This window comes from Odocoileus virginianus, chromosome 14 (genome assembly GCF_023699985.2).
Source record: "Odocoileus virginianus isolate 20LAN1187 ecotype Illinois chromosome 14, Ovbor_1.2, whole genome shotgun sequence".
NCBI lineage: Eukaryota > Metazoa > Chordata > Mammalia > Artiodactyla > Cervidae > Odocoileus > Odocoileus virginianus.
In genome coordinates, this window is record NC_069687.1 from 9259133 (window position 1) to 9283555 (window position 24423).

General features: G+C 41.9%; 1 protein-coding gene across 8 annotated transcripts in view; it reads right to left on the minus strand.

Moving 5' to 3' along the window:
* The window catches only part of CTNND2 (catenin delta 2), a 1048486-nt gene that overhangs the window by 112814 nt on the left and 911249 nt on the right, over positions 1-24423 (minus strand). For all 8 annotated transcript variants that reach the window (XM_070476489.1, XM_070476490.1, XM_070476493.1 and 5 more), the window contains one exon: positions 10607-10780. In XM_070476489.1, coding sequence (XP_070332590.1) covers positions 10607-10780 — 174 coding nt within the window. The remainder of the gene's footprint in view (positions 1-10606; positions 10781-24423) is intronic.

Consider the following 24423-nt stretch of genomic DNA (forward strand, 5'->3'; position numbering starts at 1 on the left):
GTAAAATGATGACTCCTTCAGCTTTGCCGAGAACTGATTTGAGAGGAATACAAATGGCTACGCATGGCCAAAAACGTGCATGAGTTGTAGATATACTTTTCTGGTGTGAGAAAATGGTACACAGTGATATGCTCTAAGTGAAAAGGGAAAAACGAGACAATGGATTTGATCTTATGTGAGCGACACATAGAAAATAGCTTTTATTTTGAAACTTTTAGTTGTGTGTGTGTTTGTGTGGGCATGGAAAATCCCCAGTATTAGCTCAGCATATGATGATTCACAATTAGTTATTAACAATTCATTCAAAAGATGTTGCAAGCTTCTAAAGTTTTCTTGACATGCAAAGATTTAGGATAGTGATGCTTTTTAAAACACAATTATTTATTTAAGCTTTGGCTGCATCATGCGGTATGTGGGATCTTAGTTTCCTGGCCAGGGATCAAACCTGCACCCCTTGAGATGGAAGGCAGTCTTAACTACTGGACCCTGGGAGACATCCCGGAATAGTGATGCTTTTTAAGTAGCAGCTGAGCAGTCTTGGAGCAGGTCATGTATAACCCCCATGTGAACCTTTGTGTAACCCAATAAGAAGGAATAAAGAGGTGAAAAGAGAGAAAGGCATGACGCAGTATTTGGGAGATGGGGGATGTGTCTCAGCTGCACTGAACACAGAAGTGCGAGACTCATATAGAGTTTTTCCAAAAGAGAAGTGAGTTGCCTTGGACAGTACTGCAGCCCATGGGGTGTTAGTAAAGTATATGAGTTGCCAAGAGCTTTGTAAGTGAAACAAAAGTGGAAGTATCACTGACATGAAAACAGGTGAACAAGAGAGAAAAGGTTATGGTAATTCATTGTAACTGAGGTGGAAATCTTTGGGCAGAACTTGACTTTTTTGCAAACAGAATGATGGCATTATGTACCGAGCCCGCCAGTGAGGATGGAAGAAACAAAGCTGGTGTGGACCAGCCTGGCTGTCAGGGTGGCCCATGAGCTGAAGAGAGGATGCGTGATGATTCAACAGGCGAAGAAGGAAGAAAAGGAAAGCGGGGGGGGGGGGAATGAGAGAGAAGAGATGGAGGAGGAGGAGGAGGAGGGGAAGAATAGAAGGGGGAGGAGAGGGAAGAGAAGGAGAAAAAGGAGGCGGAGGAGAGGAGTTAGGGGAGGAGGAAGAGGAAGACCTGGTTCAGGAGAAAACATGGCACAGGCTAAGGACCTGAGGCTGCAGAAGGATTCGTTGGCCAGTTGATTGGGATTCATTGGAATGGCAGGCATTGGACTATGTCCACCTGGGTTAATGAGAGGGTGTGCCTGCATCTCAAGGGAGCTCAACAGTGGGAAAGGCGGCTATGGGCTGGAAGAACACCTTGGACCAGAGATAGTCCAATCACCAACTGCCCCATCCTTGCTGAGAACCCCACAGGACAAGGATGCTTGTCCTGGGCAAGAGGAAACACAGGAGAGAAATGATTCCGGACAGAAATGAATACTTGATCTCCATCCCCTGCAGGGATATGCTGCTAAGAGCTCCAAGTTTAGCGCCAACCACAGAGGGCATGAGAAGATGAAGGCTGACAAATGTGGCCAAGTGGTAAGCCTGGGGGAACTGAGAAATAGTTTGATTTGACTGAGTTTGCAAGAAGTGTTCAGATGAAGTGTTTCTCCCCCCTTTTATCGCATCAGGCAAAACAAAGGCTCCAAGATGACTTTCAAAAGATAACATTTCTGGTTGTGAACCTGCAGTCTTTTTCTTCTTCCTGCTTAGCAGATGATGGCCGTGAGTGTAGCCTTGGATGACCACATCTTCATGACACCTTGAAGATGGCAGAAGAGCTGTCACCCTGGAGGAAATAATTCATAGAGAGGAGCTTTCCTCCTCATATATCTTCCTTTACCTGTTACATCAGAGAAAGTAGCTTTTACCTCCTATCTTGTTTGAGGCCTTGTGTATTTGGGGGGTATCTTTGTTATAGCAGCAGCTAGAATTCTTTTAAATAATGAGATGTGCTAGTGTATTTAAAATGAACTCTAACCACTGACTTATAGTCCTAAGTTTTAACTAGTGCTATTGGAAGTGCACTTCCTCATCCTTGATTTGTTCCTTGTAAAAATGACCCCTGGGATGCTCTTGTATGTTGTGTGTATACACCCCCTTGTGTATATACAATGCCTCGTGTGTATACACCCCCGTGTGTATATACTCCTATTATGGCACCTCTCATGTATTTTTCTGGACTTTCTGTTTATATGTCTATTATTCTAGAAGGTACCTGAGGGAAGTTACCAAGTCACATTCATCTCTTTATGTCAACTGTCTTCTAATTTCTGGCTCACAGATGGAAATTAAAAATGTTTAACTGGTAAAAGAAAATGTCAGGTTGATTTTTAGTACCAAGTGTGTGCTATTTAAGAACAGCATTCTCCACTGTAAGGAACTATATAAAAAGGAGCATGTTAAAGTCACTCAGTCATGTCTGACTCTTTGTGACCCCATGGACTATACAGTCCATGGAATCCTCCAGGCCAGAATACTGGAGTGGGTAGCGTTTCCCTTCCTCAGGGGATCTTCCCAACCCAGAGGTCGAACCCAGGTCCCCTGCATTGCAGGCAGATTCTTTGCCAGATAAGCCACAAGGGAAGCCCAAGAATACTGGAGTGGGTAGCCTATCCCTTCTCCAGGGGATCTTCCTGACTGAGGAATTGATCAGGGCCTCCTGCATTGCAGGTGGATTCTTTACCAACTGAACTATTAGAGAAGCCCCAAAAGGACCAAAGCAACTGAAATTATAGACAGGACCAGTAAGTTAAAGATTCCTCTGGAGGAAGACATGGCAACACACTCTAGTATTCTTGCCTGGAGGATTCCATGCACAGAGGAGGCCTGTGGGCTACAGTCCACGGGGTCACAAAAAAGTCAGACACGGCTGAGTGACTGAGCACAGAATTCTAACCACTTCCACAAAAGTGTAACCAGAGTTTGAAGTGATCATACATCTCTTTGGGAGTCTCTGCTAAAGCCACACTCATCCTTAATTCTCTGTATGGGGGCAGAACTTTTGGTGTAGGGTTTTGGAATAGTTGCTTGTCCTCAGGGCTGGAAGGACACAATACTGAGTTTCATGTCCTGGGCCATCACAGCTGTGATCATGTTGGGACACTCAAACTGAAATTTCCATGTTAGAACTCCTCTCTGTTCCCAATGCTTGGGTAATTAACCTTGGCAGCTCTCAGGCTAGCCCAGATCTTAAACTGGGCTCAGAAAGGATTTCTTCTTCAGATAGTTTTACAGCTGCTCTAGGAATCCTTGGAATTTCCTATGGAGATTGGTTGCACCTCTGAGGTACCAAGCCCAAATCAACTTTATACACGAATGGGCCCAACAGGTTTAAAGATGCTGCCCCAGTGTCTTCTCGCTGGCATTACTGCTGGTGAAAAATCAGCTGTCATCCTTATCTTTATATGCAACATGTCTCTTCCTCTGGCTGCTTTAAGATTTTCTCTTTATTACTGATTTTGAGCCATTCGATTATGAAGCACTTGGTATTGTTTCTTCATGTTTCTTAGGCTTGGATTGGTGAGTTTGTGGTTTTCATTAAATATGAAAAATATGGAATCATTTGGAAGATTTTTCAACCATCATTTCTTCAATTTTTTTTTTTTTTCCTATTTCCTTTCTCCTTTCTCCAACCTCGCCTCAGGGAACTTTAATTGCATGTATATTCGACCCACTTAAGGCTCATGGATGATTGGTAGCTTTGTCTTTTTCTCTCATCATTTCATTTTAAATACTGCTTCCAGGGCAATATTTAAATTCATTAACCTTTTATTCAGCAATGTCTAACCTGCTGTTAACCCATTCCATGTGGCTTTTTTTTTTTTCCAATTCAGTTTATTTTCAACTCTAGATGTTTTACTTGGGCCTTTCCTATATTTTATACATTTCTAATGAACTTTCTGAACACATGGAGTAGAGTTATAATGACTGCTTGTCTGATGTTTTTAACATCTTGGTTGGTTTTGAACTGCTTTTGAATGATTGATTTTTCTCCTCATTATGAATCACATTTTCTTGTTTATTTTCAATTGGATGTCAGACATTCTTAATTTTAATGCATTGGATGCTGGGTATTTTTGTATTCCTATAGGTGTTTTTAAACTTTAGGATGCAGTTAATTTACTTGCAAACTATTGATCCTCTGCATCTCACTTTTAAGATCTGATAGAGAAGACTAGAGCATATTTAGTCCAGGGCTAACTATACCTCATTACTGAGGCAAGACTCTGAGAGGACTCCACTCAAGGGTCCACGAATCACAAGGTTTTCCTGTGTGGCTCTTGGGAATGCACACTATATCCATTCCTGTGTAAGTGCCAAGTCTCACTTTTGTTTGATAATTTCAGGAAATTTTTTCTTCAGCCTTGAGTACTTCCCTCTTGTGCGTGCGCTGATAGCTCTGTGCCGAGCATCCGAGGGGATCCTCGGAAGACTTCAGGCGCTCTTTCTAGCTGTGGCTTTCTCCTCTTTGGGGCCGTCCTTAAGCACTGGGCTTCCCTGTGACTCAGAGGGTAAGGAACCCGCCTGCAAAGTGGCAGACCTGGGTTTGATCCCTGCGTTGGGAAGGTCCCCTGGAGAAGGGAATGCCTACCAACTCCAGTATTGTGTCCTGGAGAATTCCAAGGACAAAGGAGCCTGGCAGGCTACCATCCATGGGGTCACAAAGAGTCGGACATGACTGAATGACTTTCACTTTCATTATAACCTCTGGTCACCTTGGTCTCCCTAGATTCCCAGTTGCATCTCCTCAGCTCTGAGTGTCTGCCAAGCTTCTCCTGGGTTTTTAATCTTTGTGCTACGGTCTGCAAATTCTCTCAGGACAGCAATCAGGGACAGCCAGGGGGCTCACCTGGCTTATTTCCTGTTTCTCAGAGCTCTCTTTCTTCATCGGCTAATGCTTAGTGTTTTAACAACCATTATTTCATATATTTCTCCAGTTTATTTCTGTTGCTGTTGTTATTGCTATTTAAAGGTACTTGGTACTCCATCTTGGCATCTTGGCTGGAAGGGAAAATCCCTCAGCTTTAGCTGTTTCTACAATATCTGAATGTAATTCTATCACTCAGCACGTTGCTATTCAATGACACTGGAGAAAGTAAGCCAGACTGTCCAAAAATGGGCTTACTCTCTAGTCAGTCTGGATGTGTGTGGCATTTATAACACAGATGCAGCCCTTACCATCGTTACTGCTTAGTGGGGTCTTAGGAGAAACCACTAGCTACTGTGTGGTTAGAACCAATGACCTAGTTTTGATCCTCCTCCTCCCTATCTCCTCCTGAGGTTGGATCATCCTTGTCCTGCCTCAAGCTGGTCATCACATCCAAGTGAACGCATTGTGTCTAGGAGCCTGCTAACTAGGCAGAGTCCTCAGATAACCTCTATCCTGACCCAATTAGCAACCCATGAGGCATGATGCCACATGCCCCATTTTTTCATCATAATCTTTCACAACTCTGTTTCTTTGCATTTAAACCTTATGCTTTACACACCACTGTTAACTAGGACAACAATCTTTGTCTTAGGTGTTAAGCCATGATATTTACTTTTATTTGTTACACTCCACTCATTTAGCCTAATTATTTTTAATGATACACCAGTTGCTAAGCCACACTAAATTCAATGCCCCTCTTAAGTTCCCTGTCCTTAGGAACAAGTCTCAGATTTCCCAATTCTCTTTATTTTTTATTCATTTGGGCCACATGGCCAGAGATTCTATTTCCTTCTCACTAAATCTATGTTGCTATCATGTTACTTCATTAAATATTAACAGATTAATATCCAAGTATCTCTTTATTTCCTCTAACTCTGAACATAAATGGGAAAATAATAGACTCTCTGAGAATAGTCCCATTTTAGGGAGAAAACTGACCACACAAAGATATCTAAAATGTTTGATTTAAAAGCAATAGAACAGATGTATTTTGACAGTTCTAATCCTGAGTTTCCATAGGGTTCAAGTACGATAAAAATAAACCACAAATGGGAGCATTCATTCACATTTTGGAACTCGTCAAACTACTATATCCAACTGTTTTAATATTCTGTGACAAAATCATTTTACTGTAAATGAGGAAAAGGTAACTGAAGTCCATGTTAGCTAAGAAAAACATTTCACTTTGCTTCTGCCATTATGTTTTTCTGATGCTCATAAACCAAGTAATGAGTCTTTTAAAGTTTAAATAGTATGTGGGGCCATTATGAAGATCTAGTTTGCTAGTCAATTTTTCACAGAAAAGTGTGCTGCACAACTCCGCATAAAGAGAAGTTATTGTTTCAGATGATGAGGTCTATAAAAAGCTCTCTCCATGTAAATTTCGGGTGTTTTACCTTCACATTTCTGCTTTTGTTTGGATCATAAAAGTTAAGGACACTTAAAGAACACCACTAAATTTCAACAGTTGCTATAAAAAACACATTCTTAGAACCCTAGGTTTTAGATGGTAATGCTGTCTTCATGAAATTTGATGCTGTTTGTGTGTCCTCAGTCAATCTTTTAACTGATCAAGTTTGTTTGGTTTTGGTATAAACTATTCTCATCTTTAAAAAGTTATAACTATTTATCAGTGTTGGCTTAATAACAATCTTCTCAAATCACTCCTATTTCTTATCCATCTTCCCTTCCCACATATTCCCCTACCATTTAACATGGTACCTTACTAAATTATACAAAGAAAATCGATAATGTGATACTGTCCTTTATGCATGCTTGTGTATTTGTATTTTTATAAGAAGATTCTTATACAAGCACATACATTTATAACTATGCACAAATATGCCCCAAAGCCCCTTTGCCTTGACCAAGGATTGTCCCCTTTGTCTAAAGCCATCAGGAAGGCCAGTGCTCTGTATAAGCAAGGATGACACCCTGAGAGTCAAAATTCTACTTTAACTATTGGAATAAAAGTCTTTCTAAAATGCTTTGTCTTCTAAAATTACTAGTAACCACTTAACATTTTCTTGATGACAGTCAGCATTATGACCATCAGTGATTAGAATAAATGAAACAGCCAAAACACTGACTGGCCTCTGACATTTTTTTCTTTCTTGCATCCTTATATTTACTTCTTCTAACTCTTCTATCTTTTCACTTTGCCATAAGGATATCTATTTGCCCTTCTTACCACAGATCTGTGTACTTGCTTACAAGAGTAACTCCTTGAATTTTTTAATTTGTTGCTTGAAATCTGATGAAGGCTGGGAAATCCAATGGTCATAATTATTAAGCTTTGTCTAAAATACAGAATGGCTCTTGTGATGTTGATTTTAGCTGTTGTAGACCATTCTGCCTCTTACTCAGTAGTCTCTATTAATAATAAAAAGATTACCAATTCAATGCATCTGGATATATGGGGATGAATTTTACACTGGGGATGACTAATGTTCAGGTTAATGCACTGAAAACAGTCAGAAAGATGTTATTGCTAGAAAATTCTGAGAATTTTTATCAGACTTCTTCCTTAATTCTCATTACATAACCCAAAGCAGGAGAGAATTTTTGAATATCAAAATACTATAAATCAGTATAAAATCATATACACTGTAAATTTACTGTTTTATTACTCCAAACACCTAAAGACCCAGACATATCTCAGCAGCTCATCCAGCTGACCTGGTTATGTGAGACACAGCACCTGTGTCTTTAATCACCAAATTAAATACAAAGTCCAATGCTTCAGGAATCGTGGAACTGGGCAACGACATCAAAATATGCATCCTAAAAAATACTGATGAGTCTGAAAACTGAAAAGAAAGCAGTTCTCCCATAATTCCTTTCTATTAATTTTATATCCTATTGACCACATATTCCCATCTGAATCAAAGGACCAAAAAAAGAATCATAAATTGTGATCATCTGAAGATGCGCTACTAACTGCTTAGTGACTAACGGATGTTTATAAATATAGAAGACTGCTATTCATAAGAAAGACATATGGACAGAGACACTAGTTCAGTTAAATGTCTGTGTCTCAGCATTATTGCTCAGCCACGCACAAGGCTTAGCAGTGGAGTACAAAGAAATAAATGGAACCTGGTTTCTGCTCTTAGAGGTCTTATAGACCAGATTCTCTTCGAGAGGACATCCTTAGTAACCTAACAAGGAATAATTGAATAACTGGAGATATTTATCCTTAAATATGATGTGGAGATGTACAGTTCTTGGTACGTGACACGTCTTTTTTCTCTGGCTGCTTTTAAGATTATCTCTTTATTTCTGATTTTGAGCAATTTGATTACAATGTACCTTGGTATAACTTTTTCATGCTTCTGGTACAGTTTCTTGAATTGCTTAGATGTGTGAGTTTGTGGTTTTCATTAGATTTGGAATGTTTTCAATCATTTCTTCAAATAGCTTTCTTTTTCTCCTTTCTCTCTTGTCTTGTTTTGGACTCCATTAATACATATATATCAGGCCACTTGAAGCTCACTGGTGCACTGTCCATTTTTTTCCTGTGTATTTCATTTTGTATAGTTTACAATCGCTATCTTTGAGTTCACTAAACTTTTCTTCTGCAATGCCTAATCTGCTATTGATTCCATCCCATGTATTTTTCATTTAAGATGCTATATTTTCAACTCCATACGTTTTATTTGCGTCTTTATAAATTTATCAAGTTTCTAATTAATTTTCTGAACATATGGAATACAGAGCTTAACTTCTGAAGCAAAGGTTGAAATCTTACAATCAACATCTTCTAGCGCTCAAAGACATTTCTCCATTTTTAACTTGTTCTTATAAGAACCTAACTATTTGGCAAGTAAAAATAATAATTCATTAAAAAATCAAAATATGGCAAACTTGCCATCATCTAGATGGCTTTGCATTTCAGATCAGACTCTGCTCTAAAGAGCATCCCTTCCCATCCCCTTTAATCCATCCTCCAAGGCAAGGGAGGCGGGTGGGGACTTGCAGCAACTTAGTGTTCTTGGGTGTTCAGTGACGACTCTTTGGCCTATGACATCCTGCATCTTTGAATCCAGCTTTGTGACTAACCTACATGATGTAGGGGGAGGTCGCCCATGACTGCTTCTGCTTAAAGACGATGCACTTGGGACACATTGAGATGTTTTAACTTTCCCAGAGCCACAAAGCTTAGAAAAGTTTTGAACTGTGACCGGACTCAAAGCCTCGTAACTTTAGATGGAAGTTAAGACTCAGGACAAGTTCAAGGAAATGACTTCCATGACTGTCACTTTCCTAGCTCTGCAAGGCTATCCTCTGGCATTCTGCCTGGTGAGACTCTAATTTTGAAACTTCTCTTTGGATGAAAGCAAAGGACAAATTCACTTCAATCCCCGCGCCACCTGAATTCTTCAGGGACAACATTAGGGATGCCTTAAGGGAAGACAGGGAAAGGAATAATTATGCTCATTCCTAAAACTCTTAAGAGAAGAGGTGGGCCTGGCATGCATGAGTAAGTAGCCAGCTCCTGGAAAGTATCATCAGGGGCTAGGTCCCAAGAGCTGTGCCCCAAGAGCTGGAAGGTCCCACCCAGGAAAGACGGTGCTGCAGCTGAGACTGTAGAAATGGAAAAGATGATGGGAGGGACAGAGAAGTGACAAGAGGCAGGTATTGGAAGATCTGATAAGAAGAGAAGGTATTATGACAGGACAATACTGAAGCCAGTATGTGTGGTACCCATGGTACTGAGCTTCTGAGAGTGATCTAAAACTGTGTATCTATATCAATATTGTTTTGAAGAAAAAAATGAATGGTAAGGAAAGGAGTGATGTATGAATAGTCCAAAACTCCAAGCCTTGATATTAAATGAATGGACAATGGAAGGCTGAGGTTTAAACTCCTTCTCTTGATATTTTCCCCACATTCCTCCATTCTTCTAAGAGGTTAACACTCTTTTATGCAAAAAGGCAATTTAACTCATGGAACTAGCAGTGAGCAAACTCAAGAATTCTTGATCATAATGAATCCCTCCTTTCTACCCAAAAGGAAGGTCATGAAAACTTTCTGTGAGAACCCATCAGGAAGACTGTGTGTTTATAAAAATCCAGAGAAAAAGACCCTCCTAGTATCTTTCCCAACCATACAATTGCTTTAATTTAACATTTTGCCAAAGATAACTAGTAACACTATTCTTCCCTGTGATCCCATAGTTTAAAAATGCAAGTGGTTCTTTTCCTTTGGGGACAAGACCAGCTACGATATTACAGGATTCACAGGGGTTTTTATACGAGATGTTTGGGTTATCAACTCTGTCAGTGACAGTGCTTTGAAAACCCTTGACATGTTCCCAGTCACCTCTGAAAAGGAAGGAACTCAACGACACAGATAGAATGGAAAGCATATCACCGCATCTTCCATGACTATACTGACATCTATTCCTCTGTGTTTTGCAGGCATCTTCAAGGACCTCCTTAAGAAGACTTTTTCAAAGAAATATGTTTCTAAGTCCAACAGTTCAATGGAACTCTTTTTTTTCTCTATCATCCTTAGAAAACTTGATTAGAATAGCACTCCTCAAAATTGGACTTCTCTTATTTTCTAAGAACCCTCTCGTGCTTCCAAATTTCTTTCTTATTGTAACAAACCAGTCATACCTTCCAGCTCCCTGCAGCCAGGTTCTGCAGGGCGCCCGCTGCCCCTTCCAGCGTGTCTGCATTTGAGCACTCAGACAGCAGTGTGAGGTAGGGTTTGACTATGGATGGGTGCCACAGCATCTGGATCCCTTTTGGTGGTTCTGCACAGTCTGGAAGAGGTCCTACTCCATCCCACTGGTGGAAGAGAAATGAGAGAGTAAACATCTTTAACATCGTCACACTTCCCACCATTGCCCTCTGCAAACATCCAAGACGAAAACCGAAGCAGGGTGTCATGACATTTGGAGAACTGCAGGCAGGATATGGCATCAGCAGTCCAAGGACCACCAAAAATGGGAGAGCCATTTCTGCCCCCCAAAAGCTTCTGATGGAGAGTGGAGCAGGTACATAAGTGAATGTAATTGGCAGTAGAACAGTTAAGTGCTCTGAGAACAATTCTAGCAACCGTTACAGGGAGGAAGGAGAAAAGGTATGCTGATTTTGATTGGGCAGGATGAAGGAAGACTACAGATAAAGACAGCATACTTTACAGTAAGCTAAGCATACGATAGGCATAGCATCGCAGTTAGAGACTATCAAGTGCCCTCACTTCTTACACGCAAGTGTCAACTGTGAAACATTTCTAAATCGCTTACAAAATACATATTTTGTCATTGCATCTATAAGCATCAAACTAATGACAGAATGTACAAAAAAGAGAAGATTGTTATGGTTTATTAGATACTCTGCCATGAGCTATAGGCAAGTTTTGATTTTATAGAAATTCTGACGTTTGCTTTGAATTAAGTCTAATGAGTTAACAAAATATATAATTAAAAATTAACTGCACATACATTTTAAGTTATGGATTATACACAAAAGGCAAATGAATACAGCCTTAAAAATGATAGCTTTGAAGATCATGTAGCAATTTGGATCAATGTTTACAACAGAGGTTAAAGCAGGACACAAAGCTGTAAGGGGTAAAGCTGGGTACCAAGTAAAATTCATCATAAAAAAGTGTAAGGATAATAAATATTTATTTATAAAGTGTGTGTGTCTTTCATTTTTTGCTACATTTCTAATAGCCTGTTCTATTACTCTTATAATTTAAAAAATATTGAGTTCCAATAATGATTCTGATCTTTGATCACATTTAGCATTTATCTTTCATTAAATATAAAGGCAATGGTATAATGAAGGTAGAAATGAAGTAATATGTGTAGAAAATATGCTCCCATATTCATTTTTGAGAAAAGCCATAGTAAAACAGAAGGATTATTTTATAGTACTACATTGGGAATATCAAGCTATTTAACTCCTTATTTGTATTTATTAATGATTGCTGAACATATAATCTAAATGACATATATATTAAATTTTCTCACAGATACCTTATGTACATAAATATATGGGCATGTGTGTCCATATACATGTATGTATATCTATGAAGACAAAATTGTATTTCAGAATCTATTGGTGACTTCATTCTGAAATTTTACCTGGAAGAAAATATAGCTCATGCTGTACCCTTGTAACAAAAATAGAAGTGTTGATAGAAATAATAAAAGTTTTTTTTAACAGACATTAAGAATTGCAAGAATCTCATCGCTTATTTTCCAAGAGAAAAATTAAAAAGCCATACCTTCTTTTTCTCTATTATGATACAACTTAAGGCTAAAGCACAGAGGTGAATGACATTCCATCAATGGGTGAGGCATCAGATTAAAGGTCATTTTCAATGAGAGTGTCACTCAATCTCAAATTTATAACAAGAACACTCAAAGTGAAGACCTTCCTGTTCTTTCAACTTAAGCCACTTCTAAACTGTTCAAAGAAGACTTTACACCTGTGCACAGCCTATCCATGAAACCAGTCCATCTCTTTAAATACATTAAAAAAAAAATGAAAGTGAACCAGAGTTGTCACATTGCTCCTGGTTCATTATTTGAGGCTGGCTCACTGCCCTGGATAGAAAGAGAGCAGCAGGCAAAAGGAAACAGTCCTTTCGCAGACTTGTTAACTTCGATGCTGAAGCAGGAATGATGTTGGCTTCTCAAAAGAAACCAGCTGGGGGGACTGAATTTCTCTGCTACTGCAACAGGAAATGGAAAATTCTTTTTTTTTTTTTATTTTTGTAGTGATCCAAGGACAAAGAGGGCAGACAGAACCAAGGGGTGACTTGGAATGCAGGAATGGAAAAAATAGACCCTTATCATCTTTCCCTCCCCCATGTTATTAAAACTATTAACGGATTTCTGGTTCTCCTGAGCAGTATAACCTGTCTTCCCTCCTACCCCATAGGGAGAAGGTATTTGCCTTACTCTCCCCCCCAACCCAGTATACATGCCTCATCCAATCAGCAAATGACCCGCAAGACCCCTATCTCACTCTTTGTACCCTTGGTTATAAAAGTGGACTAAGGACCCCTGTTCAACATCGGTTCTCCCTTGAGCTGGCCCACTGTTCTAACAGTGTCTCCCACTCTAATAAACTTTATTTCCCTCTCATTCTGTCTCATGTTTGGAAATTCTTTTCCAACCCTCACCTGGACCACAATTTTGTCATCTCCTTAAAACTCTGAAGCTATCATTTTCATATAAAGATTTAGATTTCACATAAACACTCAACTCAACATTGATGAAATTTCCCTCTCCCCTAAGAGCCAAGACAACAGAGGGAGGTATTCAGAAGCAACGTGTGCATGCTCATTACAACATGCGATAGACAAACTATAAAAAGTGCAAAAAAAAAAGCTGTGTTATCATCTGCTGGGTTTCATCTGGTCCTTTTTTTTCTAACTTCTGTGCAACAAAACAGGATAAACGGCTGAATCAGTAGACGGTTTTCCTCCATTCTGACGTGTGATCTATGTAGATCTTAAATACCTTTCATGACAATCCTTTCTCAGTGGCTACAGAGAGAATCTGAAGGCAATAAAAGGAAAACTGATGTGAATACGGATAGCCTTTGACAGCAAGGAGAGGAGTTCAAAGGGGATTCTGTGCTATTTCAGAATGCTGATGACACCCTGGCACATCAATACAGAGGAAAAAGAACTATCTCAAAGCCAGGGCATGCTGCTTTTATCTGGGTACTTTCCTCAAACTTCTATTGAGTTAACAGAGAAAGAAGTATCGATTGACTGTCCATTATAAAATAGATTTTGATCACCTATATAAGACTCAAAGTCTTCTTTACGAGCTGTGCTAACACCTGATGTCATGTCGCCTAGCCAGTCAATACCCACAGGACTATAGGGTCGTGGTGACAGCAGAATCAGACTGAAGTCATGAAACAATCCTGCAGTTGTACACTTTGCTCTCCTAAAGCAAAGATCCACAAGAAGTCAAGGGATATACAACTCATTTACCAAAATACCGGAAACACATCATTTATAAATTTAAATACAAGATGCATTTACCCTAAAATTGCTTCAAAACTGCCCCAGGGATTGAAGAAGGCAAGCACTGGCTAAGTCTTCAGCACAGCCAAGACACTGATCACCCAGCTATTTTAGTTCTGAGAACACAGAACTCAAATTTATAAGTAAGCCTTATGCAAACTATATGCATAAAAAACGTATATGTTTTTTAACCTTTTGCTTTTGACTTTTAACAGGGCATATTATCAAAGTTTTCCTAAGAACTTGACATGTGAAAATAATATATAAAGAAACAAAATGCTGCCCAGTCAGGAGGGAGAACTTTCTGTGTCCTGAACCCAACGCACAACCAACAGAGAAAGTATTTCCAAGAAACTAATAGGGTTTTTGTTGATCATATTGGGTGCATCACTGCTAAGTGGTGACACAGAAACACGCACTCACACACAAGGAAAGAGGCTCTCAACAGACACCGAGTCTTCCGGTCCCTTGGACCTCCAGCCTCCAGGACTGTGAGTAATAAGTGTCTGCTGTGTACGCCACGCGGTCTTGGGCATTTCGTTACCGCAGCCTGAGCTGAGCAAGACCGTCACCCCAGCAAGAACTAAGGCAAACGGTCTCAGAGGTAGGAGGACCCTCCGGCTGTATCATGACTTTCTTGCCATGGAGCTTTCTTGAGGACAGGCTGGTAGCAAAGAAGGAGTGTGTGAGGCAGGATTATACTGAGAGTAGATCACAGGACAAACAGGCTGGTCTGTCATCCCAAGTAGCACCACATTCAACACTATATCGTCAGAAGTTTTTTTTCAGTTAAATGTGTATTTATCAGACTATTTTCCACTGTAAATTATTACCAGATATACAACATAGTTCTCTATTGTTGGGTCGGTAAGTCCGACTCTTTTGTAACCCCATAGACTGTAGCCTGCCAGGCTCCTTTGCAATCCATGGGATTTCCCAAGCAAGAATACTGGAGTGGGTGGCCGTTTCCTAACCCTAACCCTAAATCTTCTCCAGGGGATCTTCTTGACCCCGGGTCAAATCCATGTCTTCTGCACTGGCAGGAGGGTTCTTTACCACTGAACCACCAGGGAAACCCTACAGTTCTCTGTGCTATATAGTAAATCCTTATTATGCTTATATTTTATATGTAATAGTATAGTATACTTGCCTGCACAATCTCCAAGGACAGAGAAGACTGGCAGGCTACCGTCCACTGGGTTGCAAAGAGTTGGACACGACTGCGCGATTAGGCACAGTACAGTGTATATCTGTTAATCCAATGTTCCTAATTTATCCCTCCTCCATTTCCCCTTTGGTAACCACAAGCTTGTCTTCTGTGTTTGTGAGTCTATTTCTGTTTTGCAAATAAGCTCATTTCTACTACTTTTTAGATTCTATATGTAAGTGGTATCATAGGTTTGTCTTGCTCTGTCTGACTTACTTAGTATGATCATCTCCAGGTCCATCCATGTTGCTTTAAATGGCATTATTCCGTTCTTTTTTTATGTACCAGTATTTTTCTTTACTGGCTTTAAATGAATGACTGATATCAATAAAATGAATCAGTGAAAAGGTTTATATCATTTACTTCTTAAAATGGCCAGAATTGGAAACACGTATTCTTTCTCTCTGAGAAGGTAGTGCTCAAATATTTTCAAAAAGGAAAAGAAGATAATATACATGTTTCAATGCTGTTCTCCTGAAACATCCCACCCTCACCTTCTCCCAGAGTCCACAAGTCTGTTCCATACATCTGAGTCTCTTTTTCTGTTTTGCATATAGGGTTATCGTTACCATCTTTCTAAAGACCATATATATGTGTTAGTATACTGTAATGGTCTTTATCTTTCTGGCTTACTTCACTCTGTATAATGGGCTCCAGTTTCATCCATCTCATTAGAACTGATTCAAATGAATTCTTTTTAATGGCTGAGTAATATTCCATGGTGTATATGTACCACAGCTTCCTCATCCATTCGTCTGCTGATGGGCATCTGGGTTGCTTCCATGTCCTGGCTATTATAAACAGTGCTGCGATGAACATTGGGGTGCACGTGTCTCTTTCAGATCTGGTTTCCTTGGTGTGTATGCCCAGAAGTGGGAGGGAGGTGGGAGGGGGGACTGGGATGGGGAGTACATGTAAATCCATGGCTAATTCATATCAATGTATGACAAAAACTACTGTAATGATGTAAAGTAATTAGCCTCCAACTAATAAAAATTTAAAAAAAAAAAAAAAAAAGGAAAAGAAGAAGATGCCCCCATATTAGATGCCAAGGGGCTGCTGAAATCTGGACACGATGTTTTTTGATGTGGTCACGGTCAGGGAAGAATAGACACACCCGCTGATTGTAAGAAGCGTCTGCTGAGAAAGGGAAACACACGGCTGTGGGAATGGGCTCAAGGTGTGATTTTTTAAAAAATTCCTTCAGAATGGCTTTTAATACTTTTACTCCTCCTTGGGACTTAAATTCTACTTAAAAGATTGTTCTCAGGACTTCCCTGGTGGTCCAGTGGTTAAGCATCCACCTGACAGAGCAGGGAACTTGAGTTTAATCCCTGGTCTGAGAGCGGGTGGCTTCCCAGGTGTCACAGGAGTAAAGAATCTGCCTGCCAGTGTAGGAGATGTTAAGAGACTCGGGTTCAATCCCTGGGTCAGGAAGATGCCCTGGAGGAGGGCATGGCAACCCTCTCCAGTATTCTTGCCTGGAGAGTCCCATGCACAGAGGAGCCTGGTGGGCTACAGTCCATGGGGTTGCAAATTGTCAGACTTGACTGAAGCAACTTAGCACTCATGCAGGCATGGGGAATAAGGTCCCACGTGTCGTGGGGCAGTCAAGGCCACCAGCCACAACTACTGAGTCTGTAGCAACAACTAGAGAGTAGCCTGTGCCAGGCAACTAAGACTTGATGCAGCCAAATAAATAAATACATGTTAAAAAAAAGATGCCTCTCTCAGATGCTTTGAGGATGGAATCATGGAAGCCATTTGTCCCTCATATGAAGAGAAAGGTCTGACTTAGACACAAAAATCAGAAAGTTAAAAAACTGGAAATTAACGACGTTCATACAACATTCTCTGCACACATGGGATTTTTTAGGGCATGGTGGCTCACAAGTCCAGTTATTAGATTCAAAAAGGCCCTACTGAATAGAAGAACTAACAAGGGAATTTCAGCTGCTTCCTCTGCAAAAGCTTACAACCCACTGCAGTCTCTAATTTCAAGGTGCTGGGCTGGGTACCATGGAGATGCTAACAGAAGGGTCTCGCCTACATAGAAGAAGAATTTACATTTTGGGAGGAGCGCTAAAATACACAGCTCTTTCTGCCACGGATGTCACAGCCATTCCAGTCTTTGTACAGAAAAGAGCTTTCACTGCTGTGTCTTTGGAACACAAACAGAAAAGGCCTCTTCACCAGTGGAATGCATCTCTTCTACTGAAATTTCTCCACCAGTGAGAGAGCATGACAATCCATGTGTGTGTGGGTTCACTTTTCTTTTCAAGGGATTTCAGCAAAATAAATAGGCCAGAGATACTGCAAGAGAGAGAGAGTGGGTTTTCAGCGACAGGAAAATACTCTGATTTGAAAATCCCACTCTTGCCTCCCAGCTGAAGTCACACATCAGAGATGTAGGAAGAGAAGATAATTCTAAAGTGGTAAACTGTCAGGGAATGCTCCTTCGTGCAGGGTTTGGATAAATTAGGCTGCAGTCGGGACTGACTACTTTAAAAAGCAACACCCTAGATGCAGATAGCTCAGTTGGTAAAGAAACTGACTGCAATGCAGGAGAGCCCAGTTTGATTCCTGTGTCGGGAAGATCCCCTGGAGAAGGGATAGGCTACCCACTCCAGTATTCTGGCCTGGAGAATTCCATGGACTGTACAGTCTGTGAGGTAGCAAAGAGTCGGACACAACGGAGCGACTTTGGCTTAGACAAGGTCTATTCCCCCTAGGCCACTTGTGCTTGACTTGTTTTGAACAGCAGTTACTAACTGATTTTGTCCTGACAGTGTTTTACTATCCCATTCAGCTAATGGAGGGGAGGGGAGGTAGGGAATAATGGTTATTTAAAAAACTCCAAGCAGGGACTTCCCTTCTGGTTCAGGGGATAAGATTCTGAGCTCCCAATGCAGGGACCCAGGTCTGCCCCCTGGTCAGGAAAGTAGATCCCATGTGCTGCAACTAAGGGTTCAGTAAAAGGACAACAGAAGTGACTGAGACGTCTGCTTTTGACAAGAGCAGGCTAGGTAACTCAGACCACCTTTCCCATTGATAACAAATTGAGTCAATTATTTTAAAATATCTGCTTGCAGGAATCAGAGAGCTAACAAGACAGTGACGATCTTTCAGAAGGAGGAAAGCTATTGAGGTGGGCAGCAACTGACCCTCAAGGCCATTCCTGACCAGAGCAGGGACTAAAAGACAGGGAAAAAAACATAATTAACAACCTAAGGGGATAAAAGGGATCTAGCCTCATTTAAAAAAAAAAACAAAAACCAAAAAACCAAGTAGCTTGGCAAATCTTCTGTGTTGTAGTTTAGGATCATGTAGGCAGATCCTATAGGAATAGTGATGACCTTGAATTCCTTAAATCCCTATAATAAAATTAAGTTAAACTGAGATTGCCATTGACTCAAGCCTCCTGCCAGAATTAAGCATAAATACTTTCCAGAACCAAGCATGAACACTCTCTGGAAGAGGTCATATCATCCTAGGCCTCAAATTACTTTAATAGTTTTTCATATAAAATGTCTTATATTTAATAAAAAAATAATCAGGAACATGAGGAAGAAAGACTGTGTGAATGAAAAGTAATAAAGTCAACCATAGAAACAAAAAACATTTCATAAGAATCTGGATAAGGGAGCTATTTGAACCAGGCTTTAAAACAACTAAGATTATTACATTCAATAAAGAAAAGATTGAGAACTTTGTTAGAGCACGAACATAGTTGAAAACATAATCATTGGAGTTACAAAACCCCTTGTATGAGTATGGAAGAAGATTAGATGTATTTCGAGAGAAAAATAGTAAACTAAAATATAAATCAGAAGGAAATATCCAGACTGAATATAAACAGCCACAATTAAAAAAAAAAGGAAAAAGAAAAGTACAGAGTGGAGGGTAGTATGTATAAGAAATGGAATAAGGGAGTCTAATAAATAGGGAATTAGAGTTCAAAAGGAGACTATAGAAAGAACTAGGCAGAAGCAATATTTGAAGATGTGGTGCCTGAGAGTCTTACAAAGCTTAAAAAGACATTAAGTCACAGATTCAAGAAGCTCTGCCAATGATAGAAAGAAGAAGAAATAAAAAGGTCAGAAATCCTCCCATCCCTAAAGAAAACCATTTTCATAACATGATCTTATTGCCTTTTATTCCTTCTATCATGAAGTGTAGTGTATTGTGTAATTTCTTCAAAATTTCCAATAGTCAACATGAAAATCATCTTTCTTTCGGCTTTTGAGAGTTGGTTGGAGTGTTTTGTTTGTTCAGTATGTATTTGGCCACACTGGGTCTTAGCGACTACACACTTGATCTTTCATTTTTATTGTGGCATGTGGGGGTCTTTTCAATTGTGGCATGCAGAATCTTTTTTTTAGTTGCAGCATGCCAGATCTTTAGTTGCAGCAGGCAAACTCTTAGCATTTTGAAGAAATTCCTAAGAATTTCTTCTTGGGAAGAAATTTCTTCTTGGGTAGCTCGGGTGTCTGACTTCTCCTGGGAGATGTTCTGAAGATGACGATTACAGGGCAGCTGGACGGTGGAAAGAGTGGACAGAGGTGATGGCTAGTGACTTGTATTCATGTGGCACAGCTGTCTCCAGGTGCTCCTTGTAAAAAATGTGGGGCATTTTACACTTGAGAGATTAGAAACCTCTCTTAAAGGCAAGGTCAGCTAGGGTGTTTCCCAAACAAGGCTTCAGAAATAGAGATTCAGGGACAGCCTTGCTGACTCACCTCCATGCCCGTGTGGATGCTCACCCCTTAGGAGGTGGCTGGAGGGAGGCTGGTGATGCTGTGGGCTCCAGAGATGGGATCAGGTGGCCGCTGTGCCTACAGAGGAATGTTTGTCAAGGTTGGTCCACATCACTGGACTTGCCTGTCATTTCCCCTAGTCATCCTGATAAACCCAGCCGGAACGCTAGTAAATCTCACGTTGAATTCTCTCTGCTCCTAACTTCTCATTCACATTTAGGAATAACTCACCCCATTACCTGCCTTTTCAAGGGGCTCTGTCCCTGACTTGCCACCTTCCTTCAGGTAGTCCCAAGAGGACAAATGGCAATGTCTGGAGACACCTCTGGTTGTCACAACCAGGAAGAGGGGTGCTACTGACTGGTGTCCACTGGGACAGGGATGCTGACAAACATCCCACGGTGCCCAGGACGGTCCCATAACAGGGGACTGCCAGCATGCTTAGTCGCTCAGTCGTGTCTGACTCTGCTAACCCATAGACTATAGCCCTCCAGGCTCCTCTGCCCATGGGATGATTCTCCAGGCAAGAATACTGGAGTGGGCTGCCATTTCCTTCTCCAGGGGATCTTCCCTACACAGGGATCCAAGCCATGTCTCTTGCAGCTCCTGCGCTGGCAGGCGGATTCTTTGCCACTGAGTCACCTGGGAGACCTCCCAATAGGGAACCACCCCCGCCTCCTAATGTGAACAGTGTCGAGGCTGAGACACCCAGATCCAGTCTTCGAGACAGAGTACTGACTGATGGCGTGGAGTACTGAATGATAAAATGTAAACACAAACCAAACGAGACGCCAAAAATAGAGAGTTGAGTCTGTAACGTCACTGAGAGTAGAAGAGCAGTGTTTCTGGGTGATGGGATCTGTTTCATATGGGAGGCGTGTAAGAAGGAGAAGCATCTCACTCACTCAGGGGGAGTGGCAAAGGTCGGTCACCGTACAAAAATGTGCAGCCGTGATCCTGGCAGGCGCATGCGATTGAGTGCTTCGAGGACATGAAATATCATGTCTTGAGTCACCAAGCTCCTGGCATATGGTGAGGTGACAGCGGCGTGAGACCACGCTGCCACCAACCATGAGGGATACGCGGCAGCTGAAATCAGCAGATGGCTGGAAAGGAAATGGCATTAAGCCGCAAACGGGAAAGTACAGTTACTGATAAGGGAATGAAAACCACCTGGAAGAAAGAAAAACAACCTGGGGTATTAGGAAACGAGGAATTAAAAGCATCAAGAATGTCACAAAGGGCAGATGCATCACGTTATAACAAAGCAAATCACAAGGAGCTCACACTGTCGCTGGCATCCGGAGGGATGAAGACAACTTTTGGCTTATGTAGCCAAAGCCTTAAAAGCATTCTTTGGCCTCAACGTTTCACTTCCAAGATTTTACCCTTGAGAAGTGATTAAGGATGTAGGCAAGACTTAAAACTACATGGACGTTTACTGCAGTTTACATTAGTTAAACTTTGGAAGCAATCTAATTTCCTGATCATCAGAGACTGGCTCATACAACATGGTGGACCCCTACACTGGAATTCTTGGTAGCCCTTCTGCATTCTAGGACTCAGACAATAAAGAATCTGCTTGCAATGCTGGAGATACAAGAGACACGGGTGTGATCCCTGGGTTGGGGAGATCCCCTGGAGTAGGAAGCGGCCACGGATTCCAGTATTCTTGCCTGGAGACTTCAATGGACAGAGGAGCCTGGCAGGCTACAAACCATGGGATTGCAGAGCTGGACATGATTGAGCAATGAACACTTTCCAGCTTCTGGTGCAGATGCCTATTTACTGGCAAGGAGAGAGGTCTTGCAGAGCCAAGTGATAGCAAGTTTACGGCGGCATGCAGAGCGAGGCAGGGTGAGGCTGGCTGGGCACCATGCCCACATTTCTTCTTCCCTTCAGTGGTGTGCCAGTCCTCCAGATACAGGGAACCAGGGGCAACACTGTCCGCAGTGCATATGCATCCTTCTCTGCCGTGTCCAACTCTTTGGACCCCGTGGACTGTAGCCCACCAGGCTCCTCTGTCCATGGGATTCTCCAGGCAAGAAGACTGGAGTGTGTCAACATTTCTTCCTCCAGGGGATCCTCCTGACCCAGGCACAGAACCCAGGTCTCCTGCATTGCAGGAAGATTCTTTATCATCTGAGCCACCAGGGAAGCCCTACTTAAAATTTAAGAAAGTTTAAAATTCAAGTTTCCAATATACTGATTTAAACCAGTGATAAAATTTATTTTTGTGCTTAGGACATTGATGGCTATGTAGTCTCAGAGCCTCCCTTCTGAGCTAACAGCATCCACATGGCTCAGTGGGTGATGCTCTTGAAGTGACCCCCGATAAAATGTCCTGAAATTCCCAGGAAACCTTTCAAGGGAAGGGATTCCAAGGCACCTAATCCTATTTATGTGTCACATGCTGACACCTTCAGAACTAAGCATTTTGCCATCTGGCGTGATTGAAGTACTGCTTCTCTAGGGGGACTCTGAGATACAGACATATAAACTTGTTGCCATGAATCCTAAGTGCTCAGATGATTATCCTGATCTAGAACGTTCTTGAGGTCTGGTGGTAAGGGCAGAGTCGGAATGTAATAAAATGCGTCACTGCTCCTGGATGGGCTTCCCAGGTGGCACTAGCGGTTAAGAACCCACCTGCCAATGCAAGAGACATAAGAGACCCAGGTTTGATCCCTGGGTTGGGAAGATTCCCTGGAGCGGAGTCTGGCAACCCACTCTAGTACTCTTGCCTAGAGAAATCTCATGGACAGAGGAGCCTGGTGGGCTACAGTCCATAGGGTCACAAAGAGTTGGAACTGACTGAAGCGACCGACCACGCACGACCCTGGAGAGGAGGGAAGTTTGGAGGAGAACGGCTACATGTATATGCATGACTGAGTCCCTTCCCTATCTACCTGAAACTGTCACAACATTGTTAATTGGCTATACTCTGATACAACATGAAAGGTTTTAAACAAATAAAACACAGCACTGCCATGAGAAGCTGAGAAATAGCTTGAATTGCAAATGGAAACTTAAAGGCTATGGACTTGTGCCCACCGCAGAACACAAAAATCAATAAAGAAAAGGGCTATGGAGTACCCCTTTCTCACAGCAGCCCTGGAAGGCACAGTGTCCTGAGAAGAACTCTGAGGAGGCAGGGACCAGTCACAACTATGCACACCCACCGGGAACAGCCCCACAGCAAGAGCTAGAGGCCTTTCTGGACCACAGATCAACTGCCACTCAGCACAGCTGGTGCTGGGCCTTGGGCCAGAAGTCAAAGACGGAAAGCAGACCCGCACAGTCTTTCCCCTTAGGAGATTCTCTCTCAAGGAGATCCACTACTGCAAATGACTCATCATGTGAAAAACCTTGGAGGAAATAAACAGAACCACACAGATGCAGATTAGAGAGTGATGCACTTAGCTTTGGTAGAAGTCTTGAGAGCATGGAGGTGACCTTTTACCTGGTTTTGAAGGATGATTCTCCAAAAGGGGAAGGAGGTAAGAGGACTCTGGAGGAGCAGCATGGCGGAAGCTGGGAGGCTGGCCGGTGGGGTGTTGGGATGGGCCAGGAAAGTGTGCGGGGAAAAGGCCTTGGGTTTCTGCTGCGTGCCTGCTAAATGCCCAGTCATGCCCAACTGTGCCATCCCATGAACTGTAGCCCGCCAGGCTCTTCTGTCCATGGGATTCTCCAGGCACCAATACTGGAGTGGGTTGCCATTTCCTCCTCCAGGGGATCTTCCCAACCCGGGGTTTGAACCCATGTCTCTGACGTCTCCTACATTGGGAGATGGGTTCTTTACCACTAGCGCCACCTGGGAAGCCCAGGTTTCTGTTGAAAGGGAAAGTGAAATTGCTCAGTTGTGTCTGACTCTTTGCGACCCCATGGACTGTAGCCTACAAGGTTCCTCCATCCATGGAATTTTCCAGGCAAGAGTACTGGAGCAGGTTGCCATTTCCTCCTCCAGGGGATCTTCCCAACCCAGGGATCGAACCTAGGTCTCCCACATTGCAAGTAGATGCTTGTACCATCTGAGCCACCAGGGAAGCTCCCTGGTTTCTGCTGAGACATGTCTATTATCGTGGAAGAAGTAAGGGGCCTTGGAGGCTTTATACAGAAGCCCATTACTAGCGCTTTTGTGGCTATCAAGCCAATATCTTAAGTAAAACTTACCACTAATCTATGCATTTGGCATCAACAACCTAGAAAAGAGGTACAAAAATACTAATAATACAGTAAGACCCTTATCTACCAAACTTTTAGTTGGTAGAACTTACAAGAACTTTCAAAGATGTGAACATGCACTTCCAAGTCCAACCTCGTCAGGCCAGAGTGAAACGCAGCTTGCCTTCCATCTCCTATTGCTGGTGCTGCTTCACTTTTACCATCTCCCACCTCCTTTCCGTCCCCTAGTCAGTAACTCTTCTCGCCTGTTCACTCGATGCCAGGCCCTATCGGCCAGCTGTTG